The 22,642-nt window shown below is 35.8% G+C and overlaps 1 protein-coding gene across 8 annotated transcripts; it reads right to left on the bottom strand.

Moving 5' to 3' along the window:
• Positions 1-252: 252 nt before the first annotated feature.
• Positions 253-22,228, bottom strand: LOC127850371 (cytadherence high molecular weight protein 1-like). 8 transcript variants are annotated; one of them, XM_052383351.1, is made up of 11 exons: positions 22,001-22,228; positions 19,896-20,033; positions 19,529-19,666; positions 18,777-18,914; positions 18,071-18,208; positions 17,244-17,381; positions 14,077-14,206; positions 13,713-13,824; positions 13,341-13,460; positions 12,965-13,084; positions 11,809-11,939 (listed from the first exon to the last, which is right to left on the bottom strand). In XM_052383351.1, the coding sequence occupies exons 2-8, from the start codon at positions 20,023-20,025 to the stop codon at positions 13,818-13,820; spliced, it is 819 nt and encodes a 272-aa protein (XP_052239311.1). In that variant the 5' UTR covers positions 20,026-20,033; positions 22,001-22,228; the 3' UTR covers positions 11,809-11,939; positions 12,965-13,084; positions 13,341-13,460; positions 13,713-13,817. The 8 variants fall into 8 exon arrangements, 2 of the variants coding, with proteins under 2 accessions (XP_052239311.1, XP_052239312.1); XR_008035265.1 differs by lacking the exons at positions 12,965-13,084; positions 13,341-13,460; positions 13,713-13,824; ... (2 more) ...; positions 19,896-20,033; positions 22,001-22,228 and adding exons at positions 253-4,119; positions 6,101-6,243; positions 6,720-6,786; ... (1 more) ...; positions 18,409-18,544; positions 19,161-19,296 and having other exon boundaries at positions 19,529-19,667; XR_008035266.1 differs by lacking the exons at positions 12,965-13,084; positions 13,341-13,460; positions 13,713-13,824; ... (3 more) ...; positions 19,896-20,033; positions 22,001-22,228 and adding exons at positions 253-4,119; positions 6,101-6,243; positions 6,720-6,786; positions 11,273-11,410; positions 19,161-19,296 and having other exon boundaries at positions 19,529-19,667.
• Positions 22,229-22,642: the final 414 nt, after the last annotated feature.

The raw sequence follows: 22,642 nt of genomic DNA, 5'->3' as shown, positions 1-22,642 counted from the left end.
GCGTATTAACTGACTTTGGGTTCTGATAAATATTTCTAGTTATATAAACTACAAAGCTAGTCCAAGCCTAAAAAGGCAGATTTTTATCTTCAAGACAGCGAGCCAATTTTGAAGATTCAGTGAAGATCACAATACGATTGCTCTGGTTTAAGTAAGTACACAAGGCGGGATATTGTTATTCTTTGATAACTGAACTGTTTAAGAATAATTTATTTTCTCTGTGAGCCTAAATGAAATAATCACAAGACGAGATGAGAGATCAGCTTTTATTCCAGTCATGGTCCTTTGAAAAAATAAACAAGAGCACCGCATAACGGGTGCAACGCTCGGCTACGAGTGCTTGTCAGATTTTTTTTTAGAGGTCACAATGACCTTGATCTTTGACCTAGTGACCCCAAAATGGGTGAAGCGTGTAGAACTCCTCAAGGTGCATCTTCATATAAAGTTTCAAAGTTGTAGGTGGAAACAATTTGATTTTAGAGCCTATGTTAAAGTTTTATATTAGAGGTCACAATGACATTGACCTTTGACCTAGTTACCCCACAATTGGTGTGGCATGTAGAACTCATCAAGATGCATCTACATATTAAGTTTCAAAGTTGTAAGTGGAAGCAATTTGATTTTAGAGCCTATGCTAAAGTTTTATATTAGAGGTCACAGTTACCTTGACCTTTAAGCTAGTGACCCCAAAATGGGTGTGGCATGTAGAACTCATGAAGGTGCATCTACATGTGAAGTTTCAAAGTTGTACGTGGAAGCACTTTGATTTTAGAGCCAAGTTTAAAGTTTTTGCACGACGCGGATGGCGGACGGCGGACGATACGACGAGCTGGCTATGACAATACCTCAGGTTTTCTCCGAAAACGCCGAGCTATTAAATAATAAAATGCAATTTATAATACCATACATAAAACAACAGAAAGAAACTAAGGCTTGAATTTTCTTATCATTTTAACACAAACAAGTGAAGGTTCAATAAATAACAAGAGCAGTATCCATTGGAAGACATATGCCCCCGAAAAACGTTTTTTTGAAACCTAAACACAGATTTTGAAACCTAAACGCAGACCCTAAGTTCAAGGTCAAAGGCGTCAAAATTATTGTGCGTATGGAAAGATCTTGTCCATAGACACATGCATACCATATATGAAGGTTACATCTGAAGCGACATAGAAGTTATGAGCATTTTTTAAAACCTTAACGCAAAAGTGTGACGGACAGACAGACGGACGGACAGACAGACGGACAGTCTAATCACTAAATGCCCTCCTTCGGGGGCATAAAAAGCCTTCGCATTATAATAACAAAACATAAACTTATGTTAAACTAAAAACTATGTTAGACTTACAACTTTGAAAAAAACAACAGGAGCACGTCCTTAATTGTGGTAAATGCTTATCCAACAATATCAAAATTGCCAAAGTCGAAAACATGTGCAGTCTATCGTAACAGCCAGCATAAGGGATTAATTTTAAAGGATTGTTGTCTTTCAGTAACTGATTTATAGCCAATGCTCAAGCTTTACACAGCCCAATGCTAAGGTATAATACCTTTTCACTGCCTTTAGAAAGATTAATAAAAAAGATGTCTTAAAACATTTAACCAAATGTTCAATATAAAACGTGTTACATATAAAGATATACATGGAGTCAATCTTCAGAGTGACTATTGACATAGTGTATATTTTTGGGCAGTACGCTTTATAAAAGAATAATATCATTCGTAGCATTTTAAACCATGACAATAACATGAGTTAATTCTTTTATATTTTGACACACTAAAGGACTTTCAACTATCAGCTATACAAATATATCATTTTAAGTATGTTTTACCTTTCAAAATAACATCAGAATATGAATATGAACACAATGTTAATAACATCACAATTCTCGTTACTTTAAATCTATACAAAGTTTTGCTTCAAGGTTTTTCAAGAGCATATTATTTTGGTGTCAGGAAAGATATAGCGGTTTTCACATTTGAGCATGCGGTTTATCTTCATTTTGTTCTTTTATAACATAAAATTCGTCATATGAGGTTCCTATTACATTGGTAAAAAAAAATTCAAAATTATCATTATACTGAAACTAGCAACACGTATCCATAATAATTCTTATTGTTTCTTACCAATACAAAAATACCTTACATTGTAAAAGACTGGACAATGGGAACAACATTTGAACAATAATTAAAGTACAGTTTATATGTATCATCAGTACAGCAAATTTCAAGCAGCATGTATATAGTGTAACTATTGAAAAATTGATATATACTAGAAAAACATTGTTAAATGGTTGAACATTTGTTCTTTTTCAGAAGTTTCATGGCATATTTTTATTACAAACAGTCACTTAGCCCCATAATATAAATAATACAGAGTTCTGCATTATAGGCCTAGGTGAAATGTGCATTGGCATATTCTGTGAGGTATGATAACATGTGTCTAAGTCTTAGGGTTATGGGTAAATTGCTGTAATTCTTTCTACATCAGACTTTGTTAAATAAATGGGTGAGCCAACTTAAACAAAACAAGATATGTGTTTGTCAGAAACACTATGTCCCCTTTTGCGCCGCTTTGAAGCTATATATTTGACCTTGAAAGATGACCTTAACCTTTCACCACTCAAAATAAGCAGCTCCATGAGATACACATGCATGCAAAATATCAAGTTGCTATCTTCAATATTGCAAAAGTTATTGCAAATGTTAAAGTTGGGACAAACAAACAAACCAACCAACAAACCAACCAACCGACAGGGCAAAAACAATATAGCGGTGGGGGACATAAAAATCACAAAAAATATCAAAGCCCTAAGTCTTAGGGTTATGGATAAATTGCTGAATTTCTTTCTTTATCATCTTATGTTAAACAAGACTACTGCCAAGCAATATATGTCCCATACCAGCTCCACAATTGTCAGAATTTTTATTGATTTTTTTATTTGTTGCCATAGCAACCAGAATTTTTGATGTAGGAACAAAATGAAATGATTTGAATAATATCTTTATTGCCATCTATCTATGTTTCAAGTTTCGTGAAAAATATGAAGAACTTTTAAAGTATATCACAGGATCCAGAAAAGTGTGATGGACCGACAGACAGACAGACACACAGAGCACAAACCACAAGTCCCCTCCGGTGAAACCGGTAGAAGACAATAATCGGTGAGCCAACTTAGAAAAACACACACAAAGTATCAAAGCCCTAAGTCTTAGGGTTATGGATAAATTGCTGAATTTCTTTCTTTATCAGCCTATATTAAATGAATGGGTGTTCTAACTTTAATGTAAAAAAACAACATATATATACACTTATACAAGAGGTATTGGAAAAGACTGCAACAGTTCTTAAAATACGACACTATTGATCAAACATAATTAATTACATCATGTCTAGTTGCTCTACCAAATTTGAAAGCCATCCATGCAAAACTGTAGTAGTTGCACTCAAAAGATTGACCTGACAGACAAACGTACATATATACCTTTAAATAAGTTATTACAAAAATATGGCAATGCTGCAGACTTTTTAAATGACCCTCATACACATATTTTTACATACATCATGTACATACAAACTCTTGAATTTGCCTTACACAATACTTTACAATCAGTAAAATATTTCAATCAAATAATATGAGACAGGAAACAATAATAGAATCAGGACCCAAAACCCATGTGATGATGTCCCATTGAATATTTCTTTAACATAATTTTTTCCCAAATGTGTTATTCATCCAATCACAAAAACAAGAGTATCACCTTCCTGGTGCAGACTTCTTATCTATTTTTCTGATTTTCTAAGTCTAAAGAGGGAGAAGGCTGTAGTAGTTAACAATATATGCACACATTCTCAGAATTTCAGAAATGCCCCTCCTAAGTTTTATCAAGTGTCAATCACACTCAAATTTTACACTGCATTATTTCAGCTGATACTTGATGTTCATCCATGTTCTGTTTCCAAGTGCTTTGCAGTTGTCCTGAACTTTCATTATCTCCCGTTTTCCCTAGGTAGATGCCTGCAGTTCGGGACTAGGTAGGAGGAAAATGCATCAAGCAATGCAGCATTCTCTTGACAATAACATGGTCTATGCACCTGTTTCTTTTTCCCTGTTTTCCCTGTTTTAGAAATAGATATGAAAACATGGATAACAATAGATAACAAGTCAGAAACACAATGCCCCCTACTGCGCCGCTTTGAATTAATTTTTTTATTTTTTGATTGTATAACTTTCCTTGCCTTGTGAAAATAATCTTGACCTTTGAGCACTCAAAATGTGAAGCTCTATGAGATACACATGCATGACAAATATCAAGCTGCTATCTTCAATATTGCAAAAGTTATGGCCAATGTTAAAGTTTAGGACTGACAGACAGACTGACAGTTCAACTGCTATATGCCACCCTACTGGGGGCATAAAAAGTAGAGGCAAGAGCGCCGCCAATAGGTGCCAAAGCTCGTCATTTATTTTATTATTTGTTATTTTCTCGATTTCATATAAAAAGACATTTCTAGGTAATATATACAGAGCCATATTATATAGGGCCGCAGTTTAAAATATCTATTTTAATCAATGCATGTCAAAAGTTTCAACCAAAAAAGTTTTTAGCATATGTACAGCATTAAGTGCCAAATGCAAAGAACAATCTCATGCATCTACATAACAACCTGACAAGTGTACAGAACGAGTTCATGTCTTGTAATCTGCACATAACCACTTGATAAATATACAGGATGAACTGCAAAATGCAAAGAATCATCTTGTTTTATATCTACATACCATTTTTTTAAATGCAGAAAACAAATTAATAACTGGATGTACATGTAACCATTTGCTAATTGTACAGAAAAATTTAACCATGGCCCAGGACCATCTATTAAAATGATGGCTGAAAATATTACACTGCAAACCTATTGCTTACTTTCACTGTTCTGTGGGGAACAAGTAGATGGATTAGTTATATGTAGCACATTTGGTGTGATGCATAAAAAAACAAGAGCTGTCAGAGGACAGTGTGCTCGACTATTCGAGTGCTTGACAGTATAACGTAAGCCATCATGGAGGGGGGGGGGGGGGGTTTAATGTGGGTGTCAAAGTATGAATCAAATGTGATTATAAATAAAGAAGTTATGGCAATTTTAGCAAAATGTTCAATTATCTAAGTATAGAAGGGGCCATAATTCTGTCAGAATGCTTGATACAGTTGTCTGCTCTTGTTTATAGATTGGGGGTAATGTTGGTAAAGAAGTATGCAAAATATAAAGGCAATATGTCAAAGGACATAGCTAATATTTGGGGTGGTACGCAAACTTTTACATTTGCACGCTAACGCTAACGGGAACAGAAACGCCGACGTGAGTAGGATAGCTCAACTATATATATTTCATATATAATAGTGGAGCTAAAAATGTCATATACACATATAGTTAACAAAAGGGCCAATAGGCCCTGGATCGCTCAACTGAGAGACTGAGATGGAAAGAAGCAATGATTAAAACTCTTCAGCAAATATTTCAAAACATTGGTAAGACTGACTTTAAAAGATGGTGTTCCAAAGTATTTACACTAGGCTTATTTAGAAAATTACCGTACCCACTGTGGTGGCCATATTTTTAATACCCATAAGAACAGTTTTTCTAGAGTGTTCACTGGCTTTATTTACTACATATATACATGGAAAATGACAAACCACCCTTTCCGTGGCCATGTTTTCACTTGACATGAACAATTTTAAAATTCAATCAATAAATGTTTTAAGCTCTGGCGGCATACTGGAACAAGCATTTAAGCCAAATAATGGCCCTTTTTGATAGAATCCCAAGTTAAGTTTTCATTCTAAGTCACATGCAGCAGTCCAAGTGTCTATCTATGAAGGTGCTTCAAGAAGGTCAACTAGAAATTCTTGACCCATAAAAATCTTTGAGAAGAATATGAATCTTAAAACCGTTAAAAGGTACACTAGATACATAATTAAACTGAACATGACCTTTAATAATGTGACACTGACCTTACACCTCATTTGCACATACTGTAGAAAACATTTAAATTAAATCTTATTCCTTGCCCACTTTTCACTTCACACTACAAGGAGAACTTACCAAAGTTATCTCTCAGGTTGCCACAGTCACTATCACTTTCCTGCGAGTCTTCTTCAGGGTGATAATCTGGATCCAGAACATTGTCATCACAATCTTCGAATTCATCCTTTTCATCTGGTTCATGAATTTGGATATTCCTGGACCTGTTAACCAAACAAGTGCAAACTAAACATTGGTACAGTAACCACAGTACTTATTTTCCAGATATGCTTATATTCAAATATGTGCTTAGTTTCCAGACTTTACAATGCTGGATTGGCAATTTAATAAACACAATTCGTTGCTTGTGATAGTTCTTGCTTTAATTTGGCCCAAGCAATTCAGGAAATGTTGTGAATGTTTCTTTTTTTCAGCTCTGGCAGCTAATATGCATTTTTTGCAATAGAGGGGAATGGTCCTTGCTATTTGGGTGACAGACCACACAAGGATTATTCATGTCGTTACTATAAAGTTGGCAAAGCGGTTGCCGAGGAGTTTTCATTTAGAGCAATCAATGACAAATTGGATGACATAAAAAACACACTATAGCTCAAACAGAGCCTTTCAGATTATGGTAATTACAACAGACTAAGCCATCAGCACACAATGTTCCCAATAAATGATAGGAGAGCTGACTTACCTTAGAAATGGAAATGGCCAAATTTCTGATCCCACATCAGACTCTGAATCATCAACAACTTCATTGCCTAAAACAGATGTTATGTATAATGGAATGAGCTTGATAAAGAGAAAGCAATGTCTTTATCTTTCAAACAAACAGATGTAATGCATGTATCAAATATGTATTGTCTGAAGCTTCAGTATTCTACAGGAACATTCTATATACAAACTTTATCTGCTTTAAGCCAAAAAAATTAATTCATAACAGGATGCTTAACACGTAGCACTTTTTATGTGCTACATAACCACAGACAGATACAGACACACACTTATTTAACAAGAAGGCCATAGGACATTTATCTGAGGCACAACCCTACTGTCACTTGCAGATAAAGTTATCTGCTACAGTAGAGGACACTAGAGAATGCCAAAATCAATTAACAAAAATAAGCCCTTTCAGTATTCTTCATAAATGTTCTCTCAATCTTCTGCTTTTGGTTAGGCAACTGATTTCCTCAGCTTTTTATGTATGGAATGACTCACGATTTTATCACATGAAGACAATTAATTCAAATGTTATAGAAGAGCTGTCCATTTAATAGATAATGCTCGACTATAGAGTATTCAAACTAATATACCTACAATGTAGACTTTAATGGAGGTACATACAGAAATGAGATAATATTACATGGGCTTTGTATGAATATGAAGATTAAAATTAAATTCAGCCTGGAGTTTTTAAGTCTATGGACATCTTGGTATAACAAAAGCTAACCATGTGAGCTAAAACATACAACAGTCTAATGCCATTTCCCATACAGATGGGGTCATATTTGATATCAATGGGCTGTAGCTGCAGTACTCTTAAAATGAATTCAAATTAACATCTATAAGCCAGAAAACAGATGTCATCAGGCAATTGATTACAAGGAGGCTCAATATGTAGCACGTTTGGTGTGCTACATAAACAAACACACGTGTTCCACAATGGTCTACCAACAAACAGACAGACTGACAGACCAACCAACGACAGACAGACCGACCAACATCCAGCAAAACAATATACCCCTTCTTCTGATAACAGCATGTTGTCAGTTTGACAGGAAGAGTGTCTTATCAAACATGTTAATCCCTTTTAATTTTGGTTCGCAATTAGTTGTTATTGTTGATGTATTCAGTAAGCAACTTGTGGGTCATTAATTAGCAGCTTGTGGGTAATTAATTAAAAAGCACAAAATCGATTGAAATAATAGGTTGCAAATATTCAAATGCCAACTCTGCAATTCCAATACAGACGATTCAATTGAATTTTCGAATATTCAAATAGTTTTGCCATCCCTATTAAATATCAATGGGCTGTTGCTGCAGCATTCTTTAAATGAATTTAGTTAAACTTAAACAGCTATAAACCAGACATTGATTTCATCAGGTGATTAACTATAAGACGGCTTCAAATGTAGCACGTTTGATGAGCTACATAAACACACACACACACACATCATTTTCTGAAAAATAACAGCTTTACTATACCATTTGGAACATCTATGTAAATAAGGGTTTAATGGCTAACCCCTTTTTGTGCAATCCTTAACATATGCTGTTGATTGACATGGCTTTGTTTATACATGCAGATTGTTTTTATTATTTATTGCATGTATATAACATGCTGCCATGCAAATCTATGCATTTCATGTTAAAATCAACTTATCTATCTAATAAATCTATTTATTTGATCTTTAACACCAAGCAGTTGTTTTGATATTTTATCAATGGGCTGCAGTATTCTTGAAATGAATTTCATTAAACTTTAACAGCAAAGCTTATAAGCCAGAAAACTGATTTCATCAGGTTATTAACTACAAGACAACTTAAAATATAGAACGTTTGGTGAGCTATGGGCCAGAAAACTGATTTCACCAGGTGATTTGTTACAAGAAGGCCAGGGTTTTATTAAGCATTTTGGGAAGATAGCCCATGGCTTTGAAATTGGGAATTTTATTAGCATTTCAAGAAATTGGGAAAATAAATTGTGATTTAAAATTACATGAAAGATTTCAACATCTTTAATCCCAAACACCACAAACACCATCATGCTAAAGTTTTCCACATAGAGAGCTCACACAAAGTCTTCAGTCACAAACTAATTTCCCTAGTTTCAACATGTTGAATATCAGTCAGCGCTTTGCATTGTTTGAATGTTACTTTATTTAATGATGCTTGCTTAAAAAAATCAACAGTTTTTGTTTGGCCACTTTTTTGCTTTGGAATCTTTTTCACGTAACATTTCAAATTGTGTAACATACTTGTTTTCCACTCAGCCGAATCACAAAACACTTAAATTTTATCAGAAATATAATAAGAGCCTGAACAACACAGATAATATCGGGCACAGGAATAATGCAGACGTTATGCAAATCATGGTAAAATCTTACTGTCAGAGGACAGCGCGGTCAACTGTTCCAGTGCTTGACAGCATAACGTAAGCCATCATAGGGAAATTGTTCAAATTATTCAATAGGGTCAAGATAATAGATCAGGTATATTTTCCACAATCTATTGAACATTTGTAAAGACATAAAACAAACTAATAAGATTTAATTTTAAGTTTGATAGCAATAGCTTGGGTGGGAAGTTTGGACGGTCGTTCAAAAATAAAGTAAATAAATATTATTTTTCTTTAACCATGTTTTATAGAAAAAAAATCTTTTTGGGTAGGGTAGGGGGGGGTGTGAGGGGGTATAATGTGGGGTGTGGTCATTTATTGGACAATCTTTCAAAATAATTTTTTTTGGGGTGATCATAAATGAAGAAGAAATGGAAATTTAACTAAAATTTATTCTTTTGACCTTGAGAGTAAAGGTCATTCAAAGGTCAAGGTCCAATTGAACTTGCCAGATACAGTACCCTAATGATAGTAAGAAAATATTTGAAGTTTGAAAGCAATAGCTTTGATACTTTAGAAGTTAAGTGGATCTAAACACAAAATTTTACAAAATATTCAGTTACAAAGACAACAAGAGCTGTCACCATAGGATGACATATGCCCCCTATAAACTCTTTGATGAAGTTATGAGCATTTTTCGAAACAGAAACGCAGATTTTGAAACCTAAACGTGGACCCTAAGTTCAAGGTCAAGGTCACAGGGCTAAAAATGTGTGTTCGTATGGAAAGGCCTTGTCCATATACACATGCATACCAAATATGAAGGTTATATCTGAAGGGACATAGAAGTTATGAGCAATTTTTTAAACCTAAACGCAGATTTCGAAACCTAAACGCGGACCCTAGGTTCCAGGTCAAGGTCACAGGGGTAAAAAAAAATTTGCGTATGGAAAGGCCTTGTCTATATACACATGCATACCAAATTTGAAGGTTATATCTCAAGGGACATAAAAGTTATTAGCATTTTTCAAAACCTAACCGCAAAGTGTGACGGAGGGACTGACAGACGGATGGACAGTCCGATCACTACATGAACCCTTTTCTTTGAAAGGGGGCATAAAAAGGGCCATAATTCTTACAAAATGCTTGATACATTTGTCTGCTCTTGTTTATATATTGGGGTCATGTTGGTTAAGAAGTTTGCATAATATGAAAGCAAAATGTCCAGGGACATTGAAAATATTGCAGGTGTTATATCTGAAGGGACATAGAAGTTATGAGCAATTTTTTAAACCTAAACGCAGATTTCGAAACCTAAACGCGGACCCTAAGTTCCAGGTCAAGGTCTCAGGGGTAAAAAAAAAATTGCATATGGAAAGGCCTTGTCTATATACACATGCATACCAAATTTGAAGGTTATATCTCAAGGGACATAAAAGTTATTAGCATTTTTCAAAACCTAACCGCAAAGTGTGACGGAAGGACTGACAGACAGATGGACAGTCCGATCACTACATGAACCCTTTACTTTGAAAGGGGGCATAAAAAGGGCCATAATTCTTACAAAATGCTTGATACATTTGTCTGCTCTTGTTTATATATTGGGGTCATGTTGTTTAAGAAGTTTGCAAAATATGAAAGCAAAATGTCAAGGGACATTGAAAATATTGCAGGTGGTACGCTAAATTTAGCTTAGATTTATCAATAATATGCATACTCTAAATGGAAAAAGGGCCATAATTCTTAAAAAATGCTTGATACAGTTGTCTTCTCTTGTTTATAAATTGGGGTCAAGTTGGTAAAGAAGTTTGCAAAATATTCAAGCAATATGTCAAGGGACATAGGAAATATTTGGGGTGGTACGCAAACTTTAACATTTGCACGCTCACGCTTACGCTCATGCTAACACTCACACCGACGCCAGGGTGAGTAGGATAGCTCCACTATGTATATTTTATATATAATAGTCGAGCTAAAAACTGTGCAAGACTGGATCAGGCTACGCTTTGTTAAAAATCGAAATAGACTATGTCATAAGCGCTTTTTTCCCAATGGGGAATTTTTAAAGCAAATTTTGGGAAAAAGTATACTTTTTGTGATTCGGCTATAAAATAGAGCTAACAAAAAACATGAAGGCTTAATATGTAGCACGTTTGGTGTGCTACATTAACACCCACACACAATCATACCATTGTCTAATTCCATATCAGAGTCTTTTTGAGCCGAAGGCCTGTCAAGAGGCTGCAAATGATGACTGACAGTTTCTGTCGACAGCTCTGCACGACTGTCCATTGATGGCCTCTTAATCGCTGGAGGCAAATCTTTTTCTGAAAGATAACAGCTCAACTTTACAATCGAAAACATCTATTTGATCTTTCACAACTAGCAGATGTGTTTAATATAAATATCAATGGGCTGTTGCTGCAGCATTCTTTACATTAATTTAAACTTAAACTACTGTAATCCAGGAAACGGATTTCATTAGGTGATTAACTACAAGATTGCTTAAAGTGATATTATAGGCCAGAGGGCCAGATAAGATGCGTATTTGCGTAAAGTATGCATGACAAAAAAGAAAATACGCACGACTTAAAATTTTGTTGAGTAAAAAAACTCCTGACTAAATTCGGATAACGCATCGTGTGCAATTTCAATGCGTATTAACCGTTTATACATGCAGTTAAATTTATGTAAACATGACTGGTTTCCGATACTGTGTCCTCACCGGTAAAAATGTAGTGATATCACCATCTATGTATAGAATGTGGTTCCCGACCTCATTTACTCCTCAGTCAGAACAGTATCATTTCATGTTGGCCCACGATAGAGGCCGATGTTGATACAACGGGCTCCCCGCTGCAATGTTGAGCATCGATATACGCTCATGGTGAAAACATTTGACATTACATTCGATAAAACCCGAATCGCCCAACTTCAAGCATATAATTTTTGCTATCAGTTGATCTCTTGTGTGGCACTATGGAAAAAACTTTTACCTTCAAGCACCTTTTTAAATGGCGCCAAAATACACATATAATGAACAAGTTTTGTGGGCCAAGCTTAGATTTTGATCGTGGCTGTACAGTGTGTGCTAAACAGTGGCTTGCCAAATCAAGACGGAAAAAAGGGATTAATGGCTGCTTATAAGCCAAGGGCAAAAAAAAATCAGAAAAACTGTTAAATAAAACAAAAGTGATTGCTTTATTGTGTACAAACTGCTTGTTATAGCGAGTTAACATTACATGTACAGTGTATTATTAATTCTGATCCTTTGAACAAAGTTACTCCTTAAAATTATCAGATTTTGATTTTTACTCATCAATTAAAAATTTCATGAGTGAAATACCCCTCGGCTGAAAAAATTATCTGGTGCTGTATTATAGGCATATTACAGTTTATAGGTGGCTATCACAACCGTTGTTTATTTTTGGTGTTTTCACTTCATATACACTTATATTTGTTAATGCAGCATCAACATACTAAAACAATATCCCAGAAAGAGAAAAATAATGCATTTAAACATCAACAGTACTTTCGTTTTGACAACTGATGACACACAAGATTCGATTTACGATGTGAATCTAAATCTAGTGTTAGTGCAGATTCATTCATTCGACACAAAGACACTATTTTGTTTTACGGATTATTTCGGCTTAGAGGACTGGGTGAGTCATGTAAAATATCGAATAAAATATAAACTTTTTATAAACAACTGGTAGAAAGATGAATGGCAGATAATTGGTCAGTAACCACATTTTAACTAACTCTTTTGACCTGTTCATTATTTTCAGCTCAATTCAACAGTGAAAAATGCATATAATATCACTTTAATATGTAGCACATTTGGTGTGCTACAAAAGCACACACACACACAAACATACCATTGCCTGATTCCATATCAGAGTCTCTTTGAGCTGAAGACCTTTCAGGAGGCTGCAAATGATGACTGATGGTTTCTGTCGACAGCTCGGCACTACTGTCCATTGATGGCTGATCAATCGCTGGAGGCAAATCATTTTTTGAAAGATAACAGTTTGACTTTACCATCTGAAACATCTATTTGATCTTTCACAACAAGCAGTTGTGTTCCATATACATATCAATGGGCTGTTGCTGCAGTATTCTTCAAATGAATTTAATTAAACTTAAACAGCTATAAGCTGGAAAATTGATTTCATATGGTGATTTATTAAAAGACGGCTTAAAATGTAGCACGTTTTATGTGCTACATAAACACACACACACACACAAACATACCATTGGCTGATTCCATATGAGAGTCCTTTTGAGCCGAAGGTCTGTCAAGAGGCTGCAAATGATGACTGACAGTTTCTGTCGACAGCTCAGCACTACTGTCCATTGATGGCTGATCAATCGCTGGAGGCAAATCATTTTTTGAAAGATAACAGCTCGACTTTACCAGCTGAAACATCTATTTTATCTTTCACAACTAGCAGATGTGTTCAATATAAATATCAATTGGCTGTTGCTGCAGTGTTATTAAATTGAATTTATTTAAACTTAAACAGCTATAAGCAAGAAAACTGATTTCATATGGTGTTTTATTATAAAACGGTTTAAAATGTAGCACGATTGGTGTGCTACATAAACACACACATACAAACATACCATTCCATATCAGAGTCCTTTTGAGCCGAAGGCCTGTCAAGAGGCTGCAAATGATAACTGACAGTTTCTGTCGACAGCTCAGCACTACTGTCCATTGATGGCTGATCAATCGCTGGAGGAAAATCATTTTTTGAAAGATAACAGCTCGACTTTACCAGCTGAAACATCTATTTTATCTTTCACAACTAGCAGATGTGTTCAATATAAATATCAATTGGCTGTTGCTGCAGTGTTATTAAATTGAGTTTATTTAAACTTAAACAGCTATAAGCAAGAAAACTGATTTCATATGGTGTTTTATTATAAAACGGTTTAAAATGTAGCACGATTGGTGTGCTACATAAACACACACATACAAACATACCATTCCATATCAGAGTCCTTTTGAGCCGAAGGCCTGTCAAGAGGCTGCAAATGATAACTGACAGTTTCTGTCGATAGCTCAGCACTACTGTCCATTGATGGCTGCTCAATCGCTGGAGGCAAATCATTTTCTGAAAGATAACAGCTGGATTTTACAATCTGAAACATCTATTTTATCTTTCACAACTGGCAGATGTGTTCAATATAAATATCAATGGGCTGTTGCTGCAGTGTTCTTTACATGAATTTAAACTTAAACTACTGTAATCCAGGAAACGGATTTCATTAGGTGATTAACTACAAGATTGCTTAAAGTGATATTATAGGCCAGAGGGCCAGATAAGATGCGTATTTGCGTAAAGTATGCATGACAAAAAAGAAAATACGCACGACTTAAAAACAGCTATAGGCCAGAAAACTGATAACATCAGGTGATTAACTACATGATTGCTTAATATGTAGCACTTTTGGTGTGCTACATAAACACACACACACACACAAACATACCATTGTCTGATTTCATGTCAGAGTCCTTTTGAGCCGAAGGCCTGTCAGGAGGCTGCAAATGATGACTGACAGTTTCTGTCGATAGCTGTCCATTGATGACTGCTCAATCGCTGAAGGCATATCATTTGCTGAAAGATAACAGCTGGACTTAACCATCTGACATATCTGCAGTCGAAACTCGATGGCTCGAATTTGTCGGGACCGGCAACAAAAATTCGAGCCATCCGGAATTCGACCCATCCAATTTCTAATAAAGTGTTGTTTACGAACATTTTTACCTTCAGTTGACGAGTACGCATAGTGCTTAAACTCTGTACCACTTCGTTCTACTTTCTGCTTTTGAATTAATAACAAGAATATCAGTGAAACTGATGGATGCTCCCAGATGATGCGCTTTGTCAATCTATGTGTTAATAACCACCTAAAAAAATCTACTATTAGCCTCTGTGACCTTGACCCACCCCAGTGACCTCAAACCTCATCAAAAGGTAGAGGTCCATGCAAGGTACCTACATGCCAAATATGGAAGAGATTGGTAAAGTATTGAAGGTGATATGAGAAACTGTAACAAAAGTGTGACGGGAAAATCAATTATTAGCCTCTGTGACCTTGACCTTGACCCCAGTGACCTAAAACCTCATCAAAAGGTAAAGGTCCATGCAAGGCACCTAATGCCAAATATGAAAGAGATCGGTAAAGTATTGAAGGTGCTACGAGAAACTGTAACAAAAGTGTGAAGGCAAAATCTATTATTAGCCTCTGTGACCTTGACCCCAGTGACATCAAACCTCATCAAAAGGTAGAGGTCCATGCAAGGTACCTACATGCCAAATATGGAAGAGATTGGTAAAGTATTGAAGGTGATATGAGAAACTGTAACAAAAGTGTGACGGGAAAATCTATTATTAGCCTCTGTGACCTTGACCTTGATCCAGTGACCTAAAACCTCATCAAAAGGTAGAGGTCCATGCAAGGCACCTAATGCCAAATATGAAAGAGATCGGTAAAGTATTGAAGGCGCTACGAGAAACTGTAACAAAAGTGTGAAGGCAAAATCTATTATTAGCCTCTGTGACCTTGACCCCAGTGACATCAAACCTCATCAAAAGGTAGAGGTCCATGCAAGGTACATACATGCCAAATATAAAAGAGATCGGTAAAGTATTGAAGGTACGTGTACTATGAAAAACTGTATTAAAAAAAAGTGTGACAGAAAATTCTATTATTAGCCTCGGTGACCTTGACCCCAGTGACCTCAAACCTCATCAAAAGGTAGAGGTCCATGCAAGGTACCTACATGCCAAATATGACAGAGATCGGTAAAGTATTGAAGGTGCTATGAGAAACTGTAAAAAAAAGTGTGACAGAAAAAGTATATTAATAGCCTCAGTGACCATGACCCCAGTGACCTCAAACCTCATCAAAAGGTAAAGGTCCATGCAAGGTACCTACATGCCACATATGAAAGAGATCAGTAAAGTATTGAAGGTGACATGAGAAACTGTAACAAAAGTGTGATGGAAAAAGTATATTATTATTAGCCTCGGTGACCTTGATCCAGTGACCTCAAACCTCATCAAAAGGTAGAGTTCCATTCAAGGTACCTACATGCCAAATATGAAAGATATCGGTAAAGTATTGAAGGTGCTATGAGAAACTGTAAACAAAGTGTGATGGAAAAAGTATATTATTAGCCTCGGTGACCTTGACCTAGACCCCAGTGACCTAAAACCTCATCAAAAGGTAGAGGTCCATGCAAGGTACATACATGCCAAATATGAAAGAGATCAGTAAAGTATTGAAGGTGCTATGAGAAACGGTAGCAAAAGTGTGACAGAAAAAGTATTTTATTATTAGCCTCTGTGACCTTGACTATGACCGAGTGACCTCAAACCTCATCAAAAGGTAGAGGTCAATGCAAGGTACCTACATGCCAACTATGAAAGAGATCGGTAAAGTATTGAAGGTGCTATGAGAAATGGTAACAAAAGTGTGACGGAAGGAAGTACGGAAGTAAGGAAGGAACTTCAAACTGGCAACTATATGATCCCCGAAAATTTTCGGGGAGCATAAAATACAAATATATATTTAAAACTTGTATGTACCAATATTTTATTTTATTCAATGTCATCTTTTACTCAAATCAATTAACGATTGAGTCGATGACATGTTTGAAACCGGTGTTATACTAAATATTGTGTTCCTTTAATCAAGCAGTCCTATTCGATTAAAAGTTTATGCGACCCGAAGCGAGTTCGAGCCATCCGAACAAAAGAACGTGTGAAAATTGCGATCGGGACTGTTACAACAGTTTGAGCCATCCGATAATTCGAGCCTTGCGAATTCGAGCCATTCGACAAAATTTTATATGGATATACAGTAACAAAAATTCGGTGCTTTAATGAGAGTTTGAGCCTACCGGAAATTCGAGCCAAAAGAGTTCGAGCCATCGTGTTTCGACTGTATTTGATCTTTCACAACTAGCAGATGTGTTCAATATAAATATCAATGGGCTGTTGCTGCAGCATTCTTTACATGAATTTAAACTTAAACAGCTATAAGCCAGAAATCTGATTCCATCAGGTGATTAACTACAAGATTGTTTAATATGTAGCACGTTTGGTGTGCTACATAAACACACACACACACACACAAACATACCATTGTCTGATTCCATGTCAGAGTCCTTTTGAGCCGAAGGCCTGTCAGAAGGCTTCAAATGATGACTGACAGTTTCTATCAACAGCTCAGCAGTACTGTCCATTGATGGCTTCTTAATCGCTGGAGGCAAATCATTTTCTGAAAGATAACAGCTCGACTTGACAATCGGAAACAACTATTTGATCTTTCACAACTAGCGACGTGCTCAATATAAATATCAATGGGCTGTTGCTGCAGCATTCTTTACATTTATTTAAACTAAAACAACTATAAGCCAGAAACCGGATTCCATTAGTGATTAACTACAACATTGCTTAGTGATATTATAGGCATATTACCATTTATAGGTGTCTATCGCAACCGTTGTTTATTTTTGGTGTTTTCACTTCATATACACTTATATTTGTTAATGCAGCATCAACATACTAAAACAATATCCCAGAAAGAGAAAAATAATGCATTTAAACATCAACAGTACTTTCGTTTTGACAACTGATGACACACAAGATTCGATTTACGATGTGAATCTCAATCTAGTGTTAGTGCAGATTCATTCATACGACACAAAGACACTACTTTGTTTTACGAATTATTTCGGCTTAGAGGACTGGGTGAGTCATGTAAAATATCGAACAAAATATATACTTTTTATAATCAACTGGTAGAAAGATGAGTTGCAGATAATTGGTCAGTAACCACATTTTAACTAACTCTTTTGACGTGTTAATTATTTTCAGCTCAATTCAACAGTGAAAAATGCACATAATATCACTTTAATATGTAGCACATTTGGTGTGCTACAAAAGCACACACACACACAAACATACCATTGCCTGATTCCATATCAGAGTCTCTTTGAGCTGAAGACCTTTCAGGAGGCTGCAAATGATGACTGATGGTTTCTGTCGACAGCTCGGCACTACTGTCCATTGATGGCTGATCAATCGCTGGAGGCAAATCATTTTCTGAAAGATAACAGTTTGACTTTACCATCTGAAACATCTATTGGATCATTCACAACAAGCAGATGTGTTCAATATAAATATCAATGGGTTGTTGCTGCAGCATTCTTCAAATGAATTTGATTAAACTTAATTAACTTCAATATTACTTAATATGTAGCACTTTTGGTGTGCTACATAAACACACACACACACACAAATACCATTTTCTGATTCCATATAAGAGTCTCTTTTAGCCGAAGGCCGGTCAGGAGTCTGCAAATGATGACTGATGGTTACTGTCGACAGCTCAGCACTAGTCCATTGATTGCTGATCTATCCCTGGAGGCAAATCATTTTCTGAAAGATAACAGCTCACTTTTACCATCTGAAACATCTATTTGATCTTTCACAACAAGCAGATGTGTTCAACATAATCATCAATGGGCTTTTGCTACAGCATTCTTTACATGAATTTAAAATTAAACAGCTATTAGCCAGAAAACTGATTCCATCAGATGATTAACTACAAGATAGCTTAATATGTAGCATGTTTGGTGTGCTACATAAACACACACACACACAAACATACCATTGGCTGATTTCATGTCAGAGTCTCTTCGACCTGAAGGCCTGTCTGGAGGCTGAAAATGATGACATACAGTTTCTGTCAACAGCTCGGCACTACTGTCCATTGATGGCTGCTCAATCGCTTGAGGCAAATCATTTTCTGAAAGATAATAGCTCGACTTTACAATCTGAAAGATCTATTTGATCTTTCACAACAAGCAGATGTTCAATATAAATATCAATGGGCTGTTGCTGCAGCATTCTTGAAATGAATTTGATTAAACTTAAACAGCTATAAGCCGGAAAACTGATTCCATCAGGTGATTAACTTCAAGATTACTTAACATGTAGCACTTTTGGTGTGCTACATAAACACACACACACACACACACACACACAAACATACCATTTTCTGATTCCATATCAGAGTCTCTTTTAGCCGAAAGCCGGTCAGGAGTCTGCAAATGATGACTGATGGTTTCTGTCGACAGCTCAGCACTAGTCCATTGATTGCTGATCTATCCCTGGAGGCAAATCATTTTCTGAAAGATAACAGCTCGATTTTACCATCTGAAACATCTATTTGATCTTTTACAACAAGCAGATGTGTTCAACATAATTATCAATGGGCTTTTGCTACAGCATTCTTCACATGAATTTAAAATTAAACAGCTATCAGCCAGTAAACTGATTCCATCAGATGATTAACTACAAGATAGCTTAATATGTAGCATGTTTGGTGTGCTACATAAACACACACACACACAAACATACCATTGGCTGATTTCATGTCATAGTCTCTTTGACCTGAAGGCCTGTCTGGAGGCTGAAAATGATGACCGACAGTTTCTGTCAACAGCTTGGCACTACTGTCCATTGATGGCTGCTCAATCGCTTGAGGCAAATCATTTTCTGAAAGATAACAGCTCGACTTTACAATCTGAAAGATCTATTTGATCTTTCACAACAAGCAGATATCAATGGGCTGTTGCTGCAGCATTCTTTACATCAATTTAAACTTAAACAACTATAAGCCGGAAAATGGATTCCATCAGGTGATTAACTAAAAGATTGCTTATTATGTAGCACATTTGGTGTGCTACATTAACACACACACACACACACACACACACAAACATACCATTGTCTGATGCCATATCAGAGTCTCTTTGAGCCAAAGGCCTGTCAGGAGGCTGCAAATGATGACTGACAGTTTCTGTCGACAGCTCAGCACTAATGTCCATTGATGGCTGCTCAATCGCTTGTGGCATATCATTTTCTGAAAGATAACAGCTTGACTTAACAATCTGAAACAACTATTTGATCTTAAACAACAAGCAGATATGTTCATTTTTAAATATCTATGGGCTGTTGCTGCAGTTTTCTTTAAATGAATTTGATTTAAATTAAACAGCTATAAGCCAGAAAACTGATTTCATCAGGTGATTTACTACAACACAGCTTAATTAATGTATGTACCATATCTACATACTGGTATATACATTCAAACTACCAAAACTGCAACTATTTCTAAAGAAGTCAGTATTTTTGTAATTTTTGCTTCCAATAAAGGTTTATAACCATGCACAGCATGGTCATTTATAAAACAAGCTGTTGATAACTTGCACATTGTGATGTGGAATAAATAATGTCAACATGCATGGGAGGTTAGTATTGTATTGGTTCATTGGAAGGTATGGCATAGCCATCAAGTCCCAAAGCCCCATAGCGGTCAACCTTAAGGGAAACTCTACAAGTCAAAAATTTAAAAATATTAAAATTAAACAATCCCTCAAACAATGGCAAAGCAAAGTTGCTTGTCAACACATAAGAATTAGTGATGTTTTTGGCCTGCTCCAGTTGCATGCACGTTCACTTTATTATAAAATTGACTGATCAATGAAAACACTAAACTCCGGGTCGCTGGGAGTTGCAACTGGTTATTTGAATATTCCATGTCAAGTCTCCTCCCCGAAATCTGGGCGCTACTTTATTCTGTAATATTAGCAACATGATCTATTTTCTGGCATAAATAAACACAAACAGATCATATATATATTACAAATGCACAAATTAAAACAACTTACGCAGGGCCCTTTCTACACTTTGGGGGATTGGGGCCGGGCCCTTAGAGGGGTTTTTTTTGAGTCGTTTTGGGCGAAAAGGGGACTTTTAGAAGATCTTATCACCAACCATTCAACACTTAAAATTGCTATATTTTAATGTAATTTACATAAATATACATGTTATCAAAGGTTCATAGCACAATACCAGCTGGCAACATAGGTATAAAAGTAAAAAAAAAAAAAATAATATTTTTTTTTTGGAGGGGGAATTTTTAGTTGAAATAGGGGAAAAAAGTATACTATTTTAAGGGGGGAATGGGGCCGAATTTCGGCCCCAAAAACGGCCAAACTAGGGCCCTGTTACGTGATGTGGTGTGTTCGAATAATAATCATATTAATCCCTAATGTTTAAAACATGTCAACAGTTTATAAAAATGTTTACGTTTTTTAAATTGAAAAAGCCGAGTACTCCGAAAATTCTGAATTCAAAAATACGCTATTGTTTATCACCGGAATCCTCTGCTAGACAGATCTTGTGTCTAACCAACCAATTGTAATACACTGACTTTCTACGGAACCTCCGTAAGATAGATAATGGTCAATTCAAAACTTGGACTTTCGGTTTAACGACAGTTTTTATAAAAAAAATCTTTTTAGCATTTATCAACAAACAACACGCAAATTTATATCGATGGTAACAGGTATTGTGTTTGTTACGCTGTTTTAGGTTGATTGAATTCGAATTTATAGACAAACTTGAGACTTATTATTTTGACATTGAATTTGGTCTAATCAAGAACAGCTCAGAGCATTCAAAAAGAGCTCAGAGCATTCAAGAAGAACTAACTAGATGTAGTGAATATTTTAGTGTTTCTTGTAGCAACTATGCAAGGTTGATCTTCCTTTTTCCAGATAAATTCTCTAATTACAACAGTCTGTCCACTTTTTAGTCGTGAAAATTTAGTTGTGAAAATTTAGTTGCATCGTAACAGATGCATCTACCCTGTACAGCTTGGCATATTTAGAGGCATCTATCTCATTTTCGATGGGAAACTCTGCAGGAGGCTGGCAACTAAAAAAATCGTTTACTTTTGGCAGCTGAGACCTGAACACAATCAAATTGTCTGCGTAATTCGATTTGCAACAGTTATGATTGCAGCATATACATATGAAAACTGACCAATGGAAAGCGAAACTTTTTGAAGAATCTGGTGCGTAGACCTGTACTGTAGAAGAAACACGGTTGGTTTCGAACAAACACGACATGTCAGCTCCTCTGCGCTTGGAAGTAGATTCAATGACAGCCATGAGGGCAAACCGCATACTTTTCAGAAGGAAAGAATCTACTTTTCAGAAGGAATATATCTTTTTCTTCGACAAAGCCCAACTCCACATTTCTTTTAGCGGCCATTCTGGAAATGGCTATAAATCACTTTGTTTGTGGGTTACAAAACACACTTAAAGCATCGGATTCGCTGTTATTTTGATCATTTTCTTAATAATGTAATATAAAGACTCATACAATTAAAAATTATGCACAAAGCATGTGCTAACAGACATTGTCTAACTTCCAGAATCTGTACCGCCTAAAAATTTGGCAGTGAGGGTGGAAGTATTGTTATTGCAGAATTTGCGCAATTTTACCAATTGTAAACATTCATATTGTCGTACAGTATATACATATATCTAATTCCTCTGGGAAATACCCATTTCTGCCAAATCATACAAATGTTAAGATTCATACAAATATAAAGACTCACACAAAGATAGAGACTCATACAATTTAAAATTATACATATAACACGACATATTAATAGTATAT

Source organism: Dreissena polymorpha, chromosome 11 (genome assembly GCF_020536995.1).
Source record: "Dreissena polymorpha isolate Duluth1 chromosome 11, UMN_Dpol_1.0, whole genome shotgun sequence".
Classification (NCBI taxonomy): Eukaryota; Metazoa; Mollusca; class Bivalvia; order Myida; family Dreissenidae; genus Dreissena; species Dreissena polymorpha.
This window is presented reverse-complemented; position numbering and strand designations above follow the sequence as displayed.